Source organism: Macaca nemestrina, chromosome 7 (assembly GCF_043159975.1).
Source record: "Macaca nemestrina isolate mMacNem1 chromosome 7, mMacNem.hap1, whole genome shotgun sequence".
Taxonomy (NCBI): Eukaryota; Metazoa; Chordata; class Mammalia; order Primates; family Cercopithecidae; genus Macaca; species Macaca nemestrina.
In genome coordinates, this window is record NC_092131.1 from 90110369 (window position 1) to 90124154 (window position 13786).

General features: G+C 51.1%; 1 protein-coding gene across 8 annotated transcripts in view; it reads right to left on the bottom strand.

The window, feature by feature from the left end:
* Positions 1-13786, bottom strand: part of LOC105499251 (leucine rich repeat kinase 1) — a 154786-nt gene that overhangs the window by 7578 nt on the left and 133422 nt on the right. For all 8 annotated transcript variants that reach the window (XM_011771766.3, XM_071100553.1, XM_071100555.1 and 5 more), the window contains 8 exons: positions 12716-12855; positions 10589-10838; positions 9540-9706; positions 9208-9405; positions 7409-7686; positions 5558-5752; positions 4467-4618; positions 1267-1384 (listed from right to left, as the gene is read on the bottom strand). In XM_011771766.3, the coding sequence (XP_011770068.2) occupies positions 1267-1384; positions 4467-4618; positions 5558-5752; positions 7409-7686; positions 9208-9405; positions 9540-9706; positions 10589-10838; positions 12716-12855 (1498 nt within the window). The remainder of the gene's footprint in view (positions 1-1266; positions 1385-4466; positions 4619-5557; positions 5753-7408; positions 7687-9207; positions 9406-9539; positions 9707-10588; positions 10839-12715; positions 12856-13786) is intronic.

Below are 13786 nucleotides of genomic sequence, written 5' to 3' on the forward strand. Positions count from 1 at the left end.
AGCCTTGGGGATCCCCTGTGGGTCTTGGAAAGCTACATGGATTGACACGTTCTGGTGGGTTGTTTATGTATTTCTGTTCTTTGTAGAAACGTTGAAAAAGACAGAATAGTCTAAAGAGGAAACAGAAAATAGCCCATAATCTATTCCCCAGAGAAAACCACCATTGGAATTTGGGGCCACAGCCCCTCAGAGGTTCTCTGTGGTATTTGTATGTGCACCTGGTACTGGCAAAGTGGACTCATGCTGCAATGCTATCTTCTCACTGTTCTTTCCATGTGACAGCACGCTGTAGGCAGAGCCCTTGCTCTCACTCATTCTAGCAGGAAATGATGTGGGAGCATCTCTTGGCTGCCTGGGACTGGGGTGCACCTACTTTGGCTAGTGTTGTCAGATGTTTCCTAACACTGAGATTTCCGAGGCTTAAGTGGTAAGCATGCTTTTGAGATTTCTGATACATACGTGAACACACTTCCAAACTGCCCCGAGGAAAAGTTGCACCAATCTATCCCCACACCCACAGCCTCAGAACAATTTTTTTTTTTTGGAGACGGTGTCTCACTCTGTCGCAAGGCTGGAGTGCGATGGTGCGATCTTGGCTCCGTGCAACCTCCACCTCCCGGGTTCAAGCGATTCTCCTGCCTCAGCCTCTTGAGTAGCTGGGAACACTTGTGCACCATCATGCCCAGCTAATTTTTGTATTTTTTAGCGGAGACAGGGTTTCACCATGTTGGCCAGGATGGTCTCAATCTCTTGACCTTGTGATCTGCCTATCTCGGCCTACCCCAAAGTGCTGGGATTACAGGCGTGAGCCACTGTGCCCAGCCTGCCTCAGAACATTTGTGTTTGGCCAGTTCTCTCGGGATTTCTCAGAACACCCCTCCTTAGGCCTTCTAGTGACTTCCCTGATTTCCCTGATGTGAAAGCAAGAGGCCTTCGGAGCTGAGTGACTCGGCAGTGTTATGGGAAACCCAGGCATGTCCCTAGCTTCCTGGGTCTCTCCTCCTGCTGAGGGTCTACATCTGGTCCTCACCATCCCAAATCCCGGCCACCAGCCAGCAGCAGGCAGGGTTGAGCTGCCCTTGGTTACAGGCTGCTACTTCACAGGGTTCATGGCATTACTCTGGGATTGCACGGGGATGCACTGGGGGTTATCTGAAAGTTCACTTGACCTGGTGTCCTGTATTGTTATGAATGTGGCCCCCACCCAGGGGCTGCACCCAGTGGGCAGTGATTACCTCGGTGGGCAGGCCTGTGGGCAGTGCTTACCTCAGTGGCTGTCCACAGGGATCTCTGGACCTGGAGCTGGCAGCTCACCTTCATCCCGGGGCAGCTCATCCTCTGCACCTCCATGAGACCCTTCTCTGTGTTCACCACCGTGTAGTTCCTGTAAGTGGCAGCAACTGTGCGGTCAGTGCCTGGGGGCCAGGGGCTGCCTCCTTTCCCCAGGCCTGGCCTGGGCCAGCCGCGAGCCTCATTTACCTCCCCTGCTCCCACCCAGGGTTGCATCCTGCTGCGTTCTGAGAGGGCAGAGCTGGGTTCTGTCTGAAGGGTAATGCTTGACCATCACCCGCAGGGAGGGCATTCCCCATGGAAGAAAGGCTGTTCTCTTTCTGTGACCCCTGAGGGTTGAGACGGTTGCCCCCAGTAGGAAGGAGGGGCCCTCCCACCAGCCATATCCTTCCCACCCGTGTTACGTGGGGAGCCCCTCACTGCAGAGTAGACAAAGTCAGGGTTAAAGACAAGTTGGGAGAATTCCAAAGGAGATTGGGTTGGGGTGGGGGGCACTCAAAATGTGCTCCCAGCACGAGTGCTCTGAGAACTAATGGCTTGTCGTTTGCGAGAGCCTTGGCTCACCAGGCCGCTGTCCCCGGCATCGCTGCCTCCCCTCGGCCCGTGGCAGGCATCCCGGGCACCCACTGCATGGAAGAGGAGGCTGAAGCTGATGCGACTGGGAAGTTACAAACCCCACATCACATAGCTCTGTCCCTCAAACTCAAGAGAGTACGTTAAGCTCACGAATAGCATTCTCAATATAAAGTTTCTCCTACTACCAAATTTTAAAAAGCTTCACCACTGTTGACTGATAATGTATTTGCAGATGATAGAAATGGTAGAAAATACAGCAAACAAAAACTTCCTTCAGGTATATTTGTCTCCTTTTCCCATCATTTTTTTATGCAACAGAAAAACAAAACTAAGATATTCTAATAGCTTTTACTTTGAAAACAGTTAAAAATAGAGAGAGTCATAAAGAATAATTGCCCCTGGGCCCCGCAACTGGAATTGTGTCCTATGTGAATCCTATTTACCTGCTCAGCTGCCCTGCCTCTCTCGCCTCCTTTCCTTCCTTAATTCTCAGACAGATCTCAAGTCCAGCTCCACCCTGCTTGGCTGCCCGTGTGCTCTGGGCCAGCTCCCTCCTCCCTTCCTGTGAGTGAGCCTCTCTTCAGGCCAGCGGTGAGTTTTAAAGAACCTTCACAGGTCACAGGAAGAGGCCTCTCTCTTCCCTCTGGGAAGTCTTCAGAGGCCTGAGCAGAACTGTCTCAGGTACCTGCCACGTGTGTGTCTCTAGGCCAGCAGAGCAGGGTCTGGCCCAGCCTCCCAGGGCCAGTCTGGCTCCAGGTCCTCCAATTCACCCTCAGAAGTGTCTGACAGTGTCCTTGCTTCTAGGGTGGCAGATGTTCCCGGCGCACTTCCTGCCCCAGACCTGGACTCTGCCATGATTCTGATGAGCCCTGGTTCACTTTGGTACTTAGAGAGCACAGTCTAGGTCCTAGGGATGCACACTGGCATTTGGTTGGTCCTTGTTTTTAGGCCTTTTCAGTGAGCAGAGCTGAGAAATTTGTGTTCATTTTTTTTTCAACTATATCACGAGTCCATCCAATCAATTCAGAACTGCAAGCTTTTACTTACCCTACTTTACAACTCTTTCTCTTTTAGCCCATGTTGAAAATCATGGTTTCCAGCAACAGCAATATAATTACTCATTAACTTACTCCACAACCACAAGCAGCATCTTAGAATAACAATCACAACAGTACTACCAACAATATAATTACTGAAACCTGTTTAATTAATATGTTTGCTTTTTGTTTTGTCCTTAGAGTACATCCCATCAGGAAGGCATGCTCCATTGCTGTGTTTTAGAATAACTTCTCTTTTTTCTGAGGCAGGGTCTCACTCTGTCACCCAGGCTGGAGTGCAGTGGCACAATCACCACCCACTGGGTTCAAGCAATCCTTCTGCTTGTCAGACTCCTGGGTTCAAGCAATCCTTCTGCTTCAGCCTCCTGAGTAGCTGGGACTACAAGTGCTCGCCACCATTCCCAGCTAAGTTTTGTTATGTTTTTATTTATTTATTTATTTTTGTAGAGACAAGGTTTCACCATGTTTCCTAGACCAGTCTCAAACTCCTGAACTCAAATGATCCACCTGCCTCGGCCTCCTAAAGTGCTGGGGTTACAGGCATGAGCCACAAGGCCTGGTCAGAAAAACTTTTTTACACCATCATTTCTTAGAGTGCATCTGTGTCACAACACTCAGTCCTAATGGCATAAAATCTGATGCAAACTCACGAAGACTGACCTAAGAGAAACTGCAAAGTCTGTTCCATTTATCTTATTATGTCTCAAGCTCAGTGATATTCCCCCACTCTACCCCAGGCACCCTCTGCAAAGGTCATACTCCAGATGCTGTCTTTACTACTGACTGGGTGCCTCCCACCCACCCCATGGCAAGCATGTCTTTTCTGACAGCCACCTCCTACTTTTTCAGCTCACCCCACCTAATACCATAACTCTTGAGGTTTAAAAAAAATTTGTTTTTAACTCTAGCAATACCTAGGATCCTTTGGTACTTTCCGTTGTGCTCCCTGAATTTATGGCCTCACGTAGGTGCCTTGGTCCATCTCTGTATCACTCCCTTGAAAACACCCTGCCTCTGCCCCTCTCTCCCTCCTGGCAAAACCCCAACTTTGTTTAAACCCACCCTGTTGCCCCTTCTGCAATCTGGGGCAGCAGAACATTCTTGAGAAAGTCACATAACCAGGCTGACAGGTCTCATTTCCTTTTAAAAAATGTTTTTAAATTTTCTAATTTTTTAAAAGATGGGGTCTTGCTATGTCATTCAGGCTAAACTTGAACTCCTGGGCTCAGGGGATTCTCCTGCCTCAGTCTCTTGAGTGGCTAGGACTGTAGGCACATGCCACAGTGCCCTCATGTCCCCAGACACCCTGGCAGATACTACTCATTTCTGGTGTCTCTTAACCACAAAACCATACATGCACGTCTGTTTGTGTGGACTTTCTTCTGCTCTCCCTGCTCTTTCTTGAGTGCAGTCTAACCAGGTTCTGGACCCTACTGTCTGCTAAATAATTCTCATTGTGGTCAACATGGACTCTGTTCCCAAATTCCACAGTGGCCTCCCACCCCAAATTCAAAGAGGGCAGGGCAGGCCATAGGAGCTTACCTGGACTCCTCTTTTCCGTCCCAAAACACCACGGTGTACTCCTGGCCCTGGGACGAGAAGAAAGCTGTCTGCTTTCCACAGTGCAGCTCATACATGAAGATGGCAAAGGTCGGGTCCTTCATCTGGCTCACAACCGACAGGGCCAGCGGTCGCTGAGGGAGAGGAGCCACCAGAAGGGAGCAAGGTCACTTACAACCAGATTGGTGCCAATTCTGCCCATGAGGTCAGCCAGCTTCAACCAGGGAGAAATGAGGGATTCTGTTCGTTCAGATTGGATCCAAACAAGAGGCTAAAACAGCTTCAGATGTCAGGAGCAAACCCATCCAGATATCTGGGTCACCCTTGGCTATGGCAATTTAAACTCATCTGGTCAGGTTAGCTGAACCCCAGGTATTCCAACCCAGGCCAAGGACATACACTCTTCATCTCACTATATTGCCCAAGCTGGAGTGCAGAACCTACTCACAGGTGCAATCATAGTGCACCACAGCCTTGAACTCCTGGGCTCAAGTGATCCTCCTGCCTCAGCCTCCCCAGTGGCTGGGACTATAAGTCCATGTCACCATGCCCAGATAAAGACATGCATTCTTCTAAAGAATATCCTGTTTACTCTCAATACATTAAACTAGCTCGTTTGATTTAATAAATGAGTTTTAACCTTGAAACCACTAGCCTCTTCCAAAAACACAAAAACACCACCAACAAAAAACTAGCCTTAACACTATAATATGATCTCTGATTCTCACAACCAAACCTTTTCCCCGTTACTTTAGAAAGAGATACCCACATTCTCTCTGTTCTTGCACAGGGACTGTATTGTTATAAAGGGGTTGATATACTTTGTTTGCATGGTGAAGTAACACAAAAGTTGGGGAGGAAAAGGAAGTTTGTTTCCTAAGAGTGACATGCACACACAAAGAAAATGAAAGTAGATATGTTAGGAGCAGCAAATATCACCCTCTAGAAGAAATGAGCAGAGAAGGGTCGCCAATTGTGACGGGTGGGCAGCCACACACACATACTCTGGGGACCCACAGCTTCTGCCACATGGCAGGAGGTCCCAGGGCCCTGGGCTCTGTGCTCCCAAGTACCTTCTCTGGCTTAGTGTCCCAGCACTCCATCATGAGTGCCTGCAATCGATGGAACTGCACTTCCTCCGGCTGCCCCAGAACTGGGCGGATGCCCTTGGACAGTTTCTTGGCAATCTGGAGCTGGTGGTGGCCCAGTGCAGGTCGCTGTCCTGACAGCAACTCGTAGAGCACCATTCCATAGGAGAACATATCTACCTGGGCACAGAATAAGCCAAGTCAGGTCCCTGCCTGGGCCCAGTGGCCTTCACTAGTTGGCCCTGGGGTTGACAATTAGACAAGGAAAACAAACATTCAACCAACCACCTGACCATGTCCCTCTGTCCATTTATCCATCCATCCTCCCAACTACCCATCCATCCACCCATCTGACCACTTTCTCTTCTATCCATTTATCTCTCCATTTTCTTACCCTTTCTTCTTTCCATCCATCCATCCATCCATTTGCTTGTCTTCCTGTACATTTATCCATTCTTCTCATCTGTCCATCCATCTGACCACCTGTCCTGCACATTTATCCATCTATCTTCCTATCCTTCCTCTTTTCCATCCACCCATCCATCTGACTTCCCACCATATTGTCCATTTGCCCATTGTCCCATCCATCCATCCATCCATCCATCCATCCATCTATCCATCCATCCATCCATCCATCCTTCCTTCCATCCAATAAAACATACTGAGAACTTGCTGTTAGTCACTGATTAAGGACTCCAAGGAGGTCATGGTCCTTATCCGTGAGTAGCAAGACAAGGCAGGAAAACACATACCCTCAGCTTGATGTGCTTGGTACTAAAAGTGCTGTGTATGCAACTCATAAAAAAAGGAGTGTCTCCTGGATCACAACATGTTGCCTTCTCTAATTTTCATAATCATAAAAAGGTCCAGCAAGGAAAATTTATACAGACCCCTATAAGGGTCAAGAAATAATATTTTAGCAGGAGAATGGCTGGAATAGACTTGAGAATTTCAAATGTGAATGTTTCCATGATAATCTGAGTTTCAAGGTGACCTCCTTATTGAAGTCACCTACTATTGTGAAGCTCTTATTTTTGTTGCTTTGATTTGCCTTTTCTATCTTGGGCAACAGCCACAGGTGCTGAGCTAATCCACACATGCACAGGTCATTCCTACAGCAATTAGTCAATGACCATCTGAAAAATCACCAAATAATAAGAAATTATAGACAAGAGAATTTTAATGCTGGGTGATTCATTAACAAGGCTGGTACTAGATGCAATACATGCATGGTAAGATGACTTTAAGTTGTCTGTGGGCCTGCATCTACCAAATAGCCATCAGGGATAAATGTTATTAGAAGATCAATATTTAGTCATTGTCTCAACTGAGGCTGGCAGCGCAGTTGCCTGGGGATGCCAGCTTGTCCTTTCACTCTTCTCCTGGTTCGGCATTCAACTTGGCCAGCACCCTGTGACCAGGACTTAAGGACAGGGGTCTTTACCGTCCTTATTCTGTCTACTCCTCCTGAGTGCCCTGCAAGGTTGGTCCTGTGTCCTCACTGTGCACATCTAAATGTGAGTTGGAGCCCAAATCCAGATGTGTTTCTGTCTTGGACTCTTCATCTGCTGTTTACAGCCTCTACAATGTTTGTGAATCAAGGTTTGAGAACTCTGAGGCTAAGGAGAAGTCAATCTTGCTACAAGCAGACAGACATAGGCCCCTGCTCCCTTCTGGTTCAAGCCAGAACCTCCCTCATGGAGCAAGGGAGAGGGAGAAAAATGTGCTTTTGGGGATGCTGAGCCCCGAAGCTGCAGGTGCCTCCAGGAATGCCTGGCTAGCCTCAGGGCTGGGCTCCTGCATTGTGGGGCTGGGCCAGGGGATCCAGGCAGATACCTTCTCATCATATACAATTCGAGGCCTGATCTCTGGGGCCTGGTAGCCAGGAGTGCCCTCCACGCCTAGAGCACCCTCATGGAATGACTGCCTCGAAATCCCGTAGTCAGATAGCTTGATGTTGATGTGCTCCTTGACGTCAAGGGACCACACCAGAATGTTGTCCGACTTCAGGTCGCAGAAGATGATGTTTTTCTTGTGCAGGTAGGCCAGGCCCGAGGCAATCTGGTAGGCTATTTTTTGGGTGAGCATGTGTCCCAGCGGTATGAAGGAAGAATCTTGCAAAGAAAAATAATTTTCAAATGTATCAAAATTTCAGTTTTGATAGAATCAAATTATCATGATAGCAACTGTCTTTTTGTCTTCCTATCTCCCTAGATACTATATATTCTTTTTTTCTTTTTTCTTTTTTTGAGACAGAGTCTCCCTCTGTCACCCAGCCTGGCGTGCAGTGGCATGATCTCAGCTCACTGCAACCCCTGCCTCCAGGGTTCAAGCAATTCTCATGCCTCAGCCTCCCAAGTTGAGTAGCTAGGACTACAGGCACATGCCACCATGCCTGGCTAACTTTTGTATTTTTAGTAGACATGGGGTTTCACCATGTTGGCCAGGCTGGTCTTGAATTCCTGGCTTTAAGTGACCTGCCCGTCTGGGCCTCCCAAAGTGTTGGGATTGCACATGTGAGCCACTGCACCTGGCCCCTAGATACTTTATATTCTATTGACACATTCTCACTATTCACCAGACTGCCAGAAGGGGCAGAGAATGGCCTGGTTAAGTGAAATAGTATTTAGGATAGAAGTGCTCATCACTATAGCTTCATTCATGATACCTTATTCCTGGAATTGCTGGCAGTTTTGCTGAATGAGCAAGGATTCGAAATCTCTAGAGTTCATCTCAGGTCAAGGCTGTCCTACGTAAAGGGGTCAGTTGCAAGTAGAAGAATTTTGTTTGGCTGGGTGTGGTGGCTCATGCTGGTAATTCCAGCACTTTGGGAGGCTAAAGTGGGGGGATCGATTGAGCTCACAGTTCGAGAACGACCTGGGCAACAGGGCGAAAGGCCATCTCTACAAAAAACAAAACAACAAATTAGCTGGGTGTGGTGGCATATGCTTGTAGCTACTGGGGAAGTTGAGGTAGGAGGATTGCTTGAGTTCAGAAGGTCAAGGCTGCAGTGAGCTGAGATTGCACCACTGTACTCCAGCCTGGCCAACAAAGCAAGATCCTGTATGAAAAAAATAAAATAAAATAAAGAATTTTGTTTAAAAAATTATCTTCCATTGAGGCAGAAGTGATTCATTTTAATAGCATTTCTTCTTCCCTAGTCACCCTCTGGCAACTCTGGAGTTTAGTTGCTCATTTCTCAACGTAAATTACTTTAACGTTTTATTTTAAAATATAGTATGGTCCCACTGATCCTAGGATCTGAGTCTCAGCAGTGGTGTGCATGTGCAGTTAAGAAAGTGATTTAATGCAGCTCATGTGCTTGGTGCCCTCCCAGAGAGGATGTTATCATCCTCCTTTTATAGGCAAATAAACTCAGCAGCTTCCTGGACCGTGGCAGAGCCTGGTCTTAGCCGACTCCACAGCGTGCCCTCTGCCGTCCTCGCCAAGGCTCTGCCCAGTGACTGGACCTGGCGAGGTGCCTGGCCTCACACCCAGGGTATGGTCACACGAACCATGGGTTGGGTGTGCCGTGGGCTTGCCAAGGCCACCTGAGGCTCTACCCCTGTGCCAGGCAGGAGGCGCCTGGGGCTCTGTTGGTCTCAGGAGCTGGGTGGGGCGGCGCACCGCGGTACCTCTGGCGTTCTCGGACAGCACGGTGTTGAGGCTGCTGAGCGGTGCGAGCTCCAGGGCGAAGCAGAGCGGGTGGATGCTGATGCCGATAAGCGCCACAATGCAGGGGTGCTGCAGCGCGTGCAGCATGCTGGCCTCCTGCCGGAACTCAGAGAAGTTCTTCATGGCGTCCGTGGCCCGCAGGTGCCTCAGCATGGTGTCTGCCGTGGAAAGCGCAGTGTCAGCCAGCAGGACACGGGGTGCCTGCAGCCTCAGGCCTCTCTAAGGTGGCACAGAGCTTAGACCCGGGCAGCATATGTCTGAGAAAAACAGCACCAACCTGGGACCCGCTTACCTGCCGGGACATTAGCAAAGTTCTTGAATTTTTTGATGTGGAAGCGCTTGACAGCTACGGGCTGGCCCTGGTACCGGGCCCGGTAGATGACGGTGCCACTGCCACCCTGGCCCAGGACGCTGCCCTCGTCCTCGCTGTGCTCCAGCTTGCTGTTCTCCAGGAAGAGCCTGCCACACACACTTGGCATCAGCCACATCGCCCCGGCCCTGACGCAGGTGGGTCCTGGGCTGGGTCATTTGTCCCCATGGCCGAGAGTCATGGTTCAAAGCCATCTGTGAGGCTGGACAGATCTGGGCCACCCCGGCCCTGCCACTTGCGGGTGGGCACACCTGGGTGGGTTATGGAGGCTTGCTAAGCCTCAGTCTCCTCTGTAAAGTGGGCTCAGGACCCGAACAGCCTCAGAGGTGATGATGGCTGGTACAGGGTGAAGTCCACGGAAGTGGTGGCCATAGAGAAAGGATCCCTTTGGAAGTTTTCTTCTGAAAGGTGACGTTTCCTATTTCCTCCCCAATTCTCTCCCTAGTTATCATCTTGGGTTAGCATAGGTAGAATAAACTCTAAGAACAGATTTGAGGGGTCCAATGCTGAGCACTAGGGTTACAGATAGGAGTCAGCGTTTGACAAAGGAGGTAAACAAGGCTCTGGGTGGGAGCTCTCCCCTTCCTGAATGCCCGAGGAGTGCCGGCTGTGCTTATCTGCTGGCCCAGGAGCTGGTGGGGAGGTAGGACTGGAAAGGAGAGGCAGCTCAGGAGAGAGCAGCTCTGGCTACGAGGGGAAGGGGAAGGCATATGGGGAGGCAGGATGGCCGCACTTGCAAAGCGCTTTTCCCAGCTGGGCCTACCAAGGCCTCCAAAATGGAAAGCCAGCAGCCTGTACCCTTCAGGCAGCCGAGGATGGGAACCTAAAAAGCTACTGAGATTGGTGGGAAGTGATGGCTGGAGCATCTGCCAGCTCCGGAGGGGTCTTCCTGGAGATCACTTGGCAACTGCACAACGAGGAGCGCCCCCTGTGACCTGCACTGTGTTCTGGGAGGGGCCTTCGGGGCATACCTGGCCGGGAAGTCGGTCATGAACAGTTCAGGGACCAGCTCCTGGAGCGGCACGGGGAGGTCCGGGTGTCTGGGGCAGGAGATGAAGTCCCGCTCGATGGCTGTGAGGACGCAGTCTTCCATGTCGAAGTATTGCACACCCTCTGATTTCTCACTGGGGTCTGTGTGCTGGGCCCAGGCTGTCTCGCAGACTGGGCAGGGCACATACTGCTCCATGAGTGGAGTCCCGTCACTCTCTGTGGCCGTCAGGGCTGAATAAGGACAGAGCAAGAGACAGCTTCACAAGAAGGAGGTGCAGGAGGGCCCCTGAGCAGCACTCTGGACCCCAGGCCCTGAGGCCTTCACAGCAGGGGAGTTGCCTGTCCTGGCCTGTACCCGAGAGACAGGCCGAAACCCATTGCCACATTCAGGTGCCTTTTTGGAGAGCGCAATTGTTTGTCCTGAAAGATGCGTCTAGGGAGGGTTCAGGATGCTTCTGAGAACTGCCCAGTGGTCGGGACCCTGAGCAGGCTGGCTGGGGGGCCTGAGAGGAGGGTGGGGATCCCTCCTGCATGACTGGGCCCTAACAGGTCATTACAGACTAGGTCTGAGCTATCCTCCAACAATCACAGCAGTGTGGAAACCACTCTTCCTACAATTAGAAACATCAGGTTTGCAATGTCTATGAAGGGCAATGCAGGGGGAGAAATGAGTGCAAATTATCACAGACAAAACTGAGTCAGTGGACATGGGTTCCCTCCCACGCCTCTGATAGGAGGTGCAGAGAAACCCCCTCCAAGGTGCCCTGTGGAGGTGCCCTCAGGGCAGGCCAACTGCCTGCTTCATGCAGGGTAGGAAGTGGATGCCTAGAACTTTCCAGGCACATCTGATATCTGTAGGTCCATGTGTAAGGCATCCCGTTGGGAGGGGCCCCTGGCTGGGGATGCCAGCTCCAGGCAGCCTGTCTCAGGTGCTCACCAGAGCCCTTTCCATCTCAGGTGACTGTCTAAGGGATCCACCTGTCAAACTGCCCAGCACCTGCTGTGGGGGGAACACTGGCTGGTGGGGAGCTGCAAAGTGCCCAGAAAGATTTACATGGGCCTAAGGGGCCCCCTTAGATGGCCAAGTGCCTCACAAATCACCATGACACACACACGCAACTGCCTTCTCCGAGGGCTCCTTTCTAAGCCTTTTTTCCTTGTAGGTCACCCTTCCTGCCAACAGCGTGAAGGACCCAACCCTGACAGAGACCAGACCCTGGGATCTGGAATGTGTATCCTGAGTGTATGCTGCCGCTGCTCCTTAGCCACCTTCCCTGACGCTCTCTGGGATGCAGGCATTGCATGCAGGTGAGGCCGGCCGAGGAGGCCTGGGGACCTGCCGAGGCTTGCAGGGGCAGCACTGGAATTCCAAACCTGCTCTCCAGTCACTTGCTTGGCCTCCAGCGTTCAGGGGCTGAGGCTCTCGGGGCAGCCATTTCCACAGCTGCTTGCCCCATTAAGCCCCAGATGGCCTTCCCCCTGCAGGTTGCTCTGGGAGTTGTCTCCACCGCAGGAGCAAAACAAACAGGGAGCCTCAGCAACTTCACTCAAAGAGTACTTTTTTTGGGTGAACTATCAATGAAGAAACAGATCCAAAGGGACTGAGAAGGGCTGTGTTAGTGGTTTAATCACCGCCAGGATGGGTGGGGCGGCAGGGAAGGAGAGCAAGGCCCCTTGGTGGCCACAGCTCCCCTCCATCCCTGCCCCTGCACAGAGGATAAATTTCCATTTGCAGACTCCCCCCCAGTTTCAGCCACACCGTCCTCACTGTGAAAACAAGACATGTGTGAGCTCACACTGAGCATCTCCGTGGACCATTCGTGGTACCAGTGTCATCTTTCTTGCCATGCCTGTGGGCAGCTGGTAGGCCGCTTCCCTGCACAATCCCAGTGGGGTTTGAGCCCCATCCTCCCCACGGTACTCCCCCCCCATGACAGAGCTGGACTTCTCGGGGGCCAGGACTCCCACCAAAGGATGGTTAAGACCCCCTAGTTTGCTTGGGCCGAATCCCAGTGGGATTTTTGTCCTCCCCAAAAGAAGCAGCCCCACCCTGATTTATAAATAAATATTAGCATGAACAAGGGCTTGTTTCCAGAATCTTCTCTTACCAGGAAACCACTGATCAATCAAGGAATTGACATGATCTGTGATGAAAGCCATGGCTGAGAAGTCCCTCATTTCTGATTGACAAATGATTTTTATTCCTCCACTTTTCTTCTTTTTCCAGTTCACATCGGAAGATTCCACACTGCAACCCAGAAACCAAAAGGAGCCCATTGCGATCTGGCTCTGGGGGACCCTGGGATGATATCCCTGCCCCTAGGGACGGGATGCAACCCCTGGGAACCTGGAGAGACTCTGTGCCCTGCAGGACTGATGGGGGACTCCTCCCCGTATGTACGTGTGTGTGGCCCTGCCTTGCTCTTGCCCCGGACTTGGCCTGGTGAAGGAGACACAAGGAAGATTGCCGTCAGGGATGCTCAGTCTGGGAGCTGACCCTCGGGTGAGGCCCTCAGGAAGTTACCGGACCTCCCTGAACCTCAGTGTTCTCATCTGTCCAGCAGCAACCGTGGGCTTTAAGTGCGAACATCTCTGTGGAGGCGGCAGGTCCCAATCAAGCCCTCTGTAAAGTTGCCTCGCCTTTTCCCTTCTTCTCCTCTCACAGAGCTGAAGACTATTTTGCAAAGTTCATTGTAAATATTAAAATAATCTTGGGTGTTTATCTTTCGTTAAACCTGCTGAGCTGACTTTAGGTCTACTGCTCTCAAAAAAAAAAAAAAAAAAAAAAGAATAAATGGCACAGGGAGCTGAGTTCCGTGTCTGGTTATGGGCAGTGCAGAGGGAGGCTGAGGAGTCTCAGTGCCCCCTGCCCCCAGCCTGGCTTCTCACAGAACAAGGGGGACGGGCAGGATGGCTGCAAGGTCACATGGTGACCTGAATAACTGTGGGAGGTGCCTGAGGCTCTCCTGAACTCAATGGCCACCACGTCCCTCAAGTCCTGAGCTGTGGCCGCCACATCTGCCTTTGCCTTTCTCATCCTGCAAGGGAGACTCAGCAGGGGTGAGGAGCCCCGAGCCTCTGGGACACTCATGGGAGGGCCTCACATTTCTAGCAAGCTGCCATGGCAAGCCGCTCTCACGAGCAAAATTCTGGACACCAAGAGGATGAAGCATCCTGCT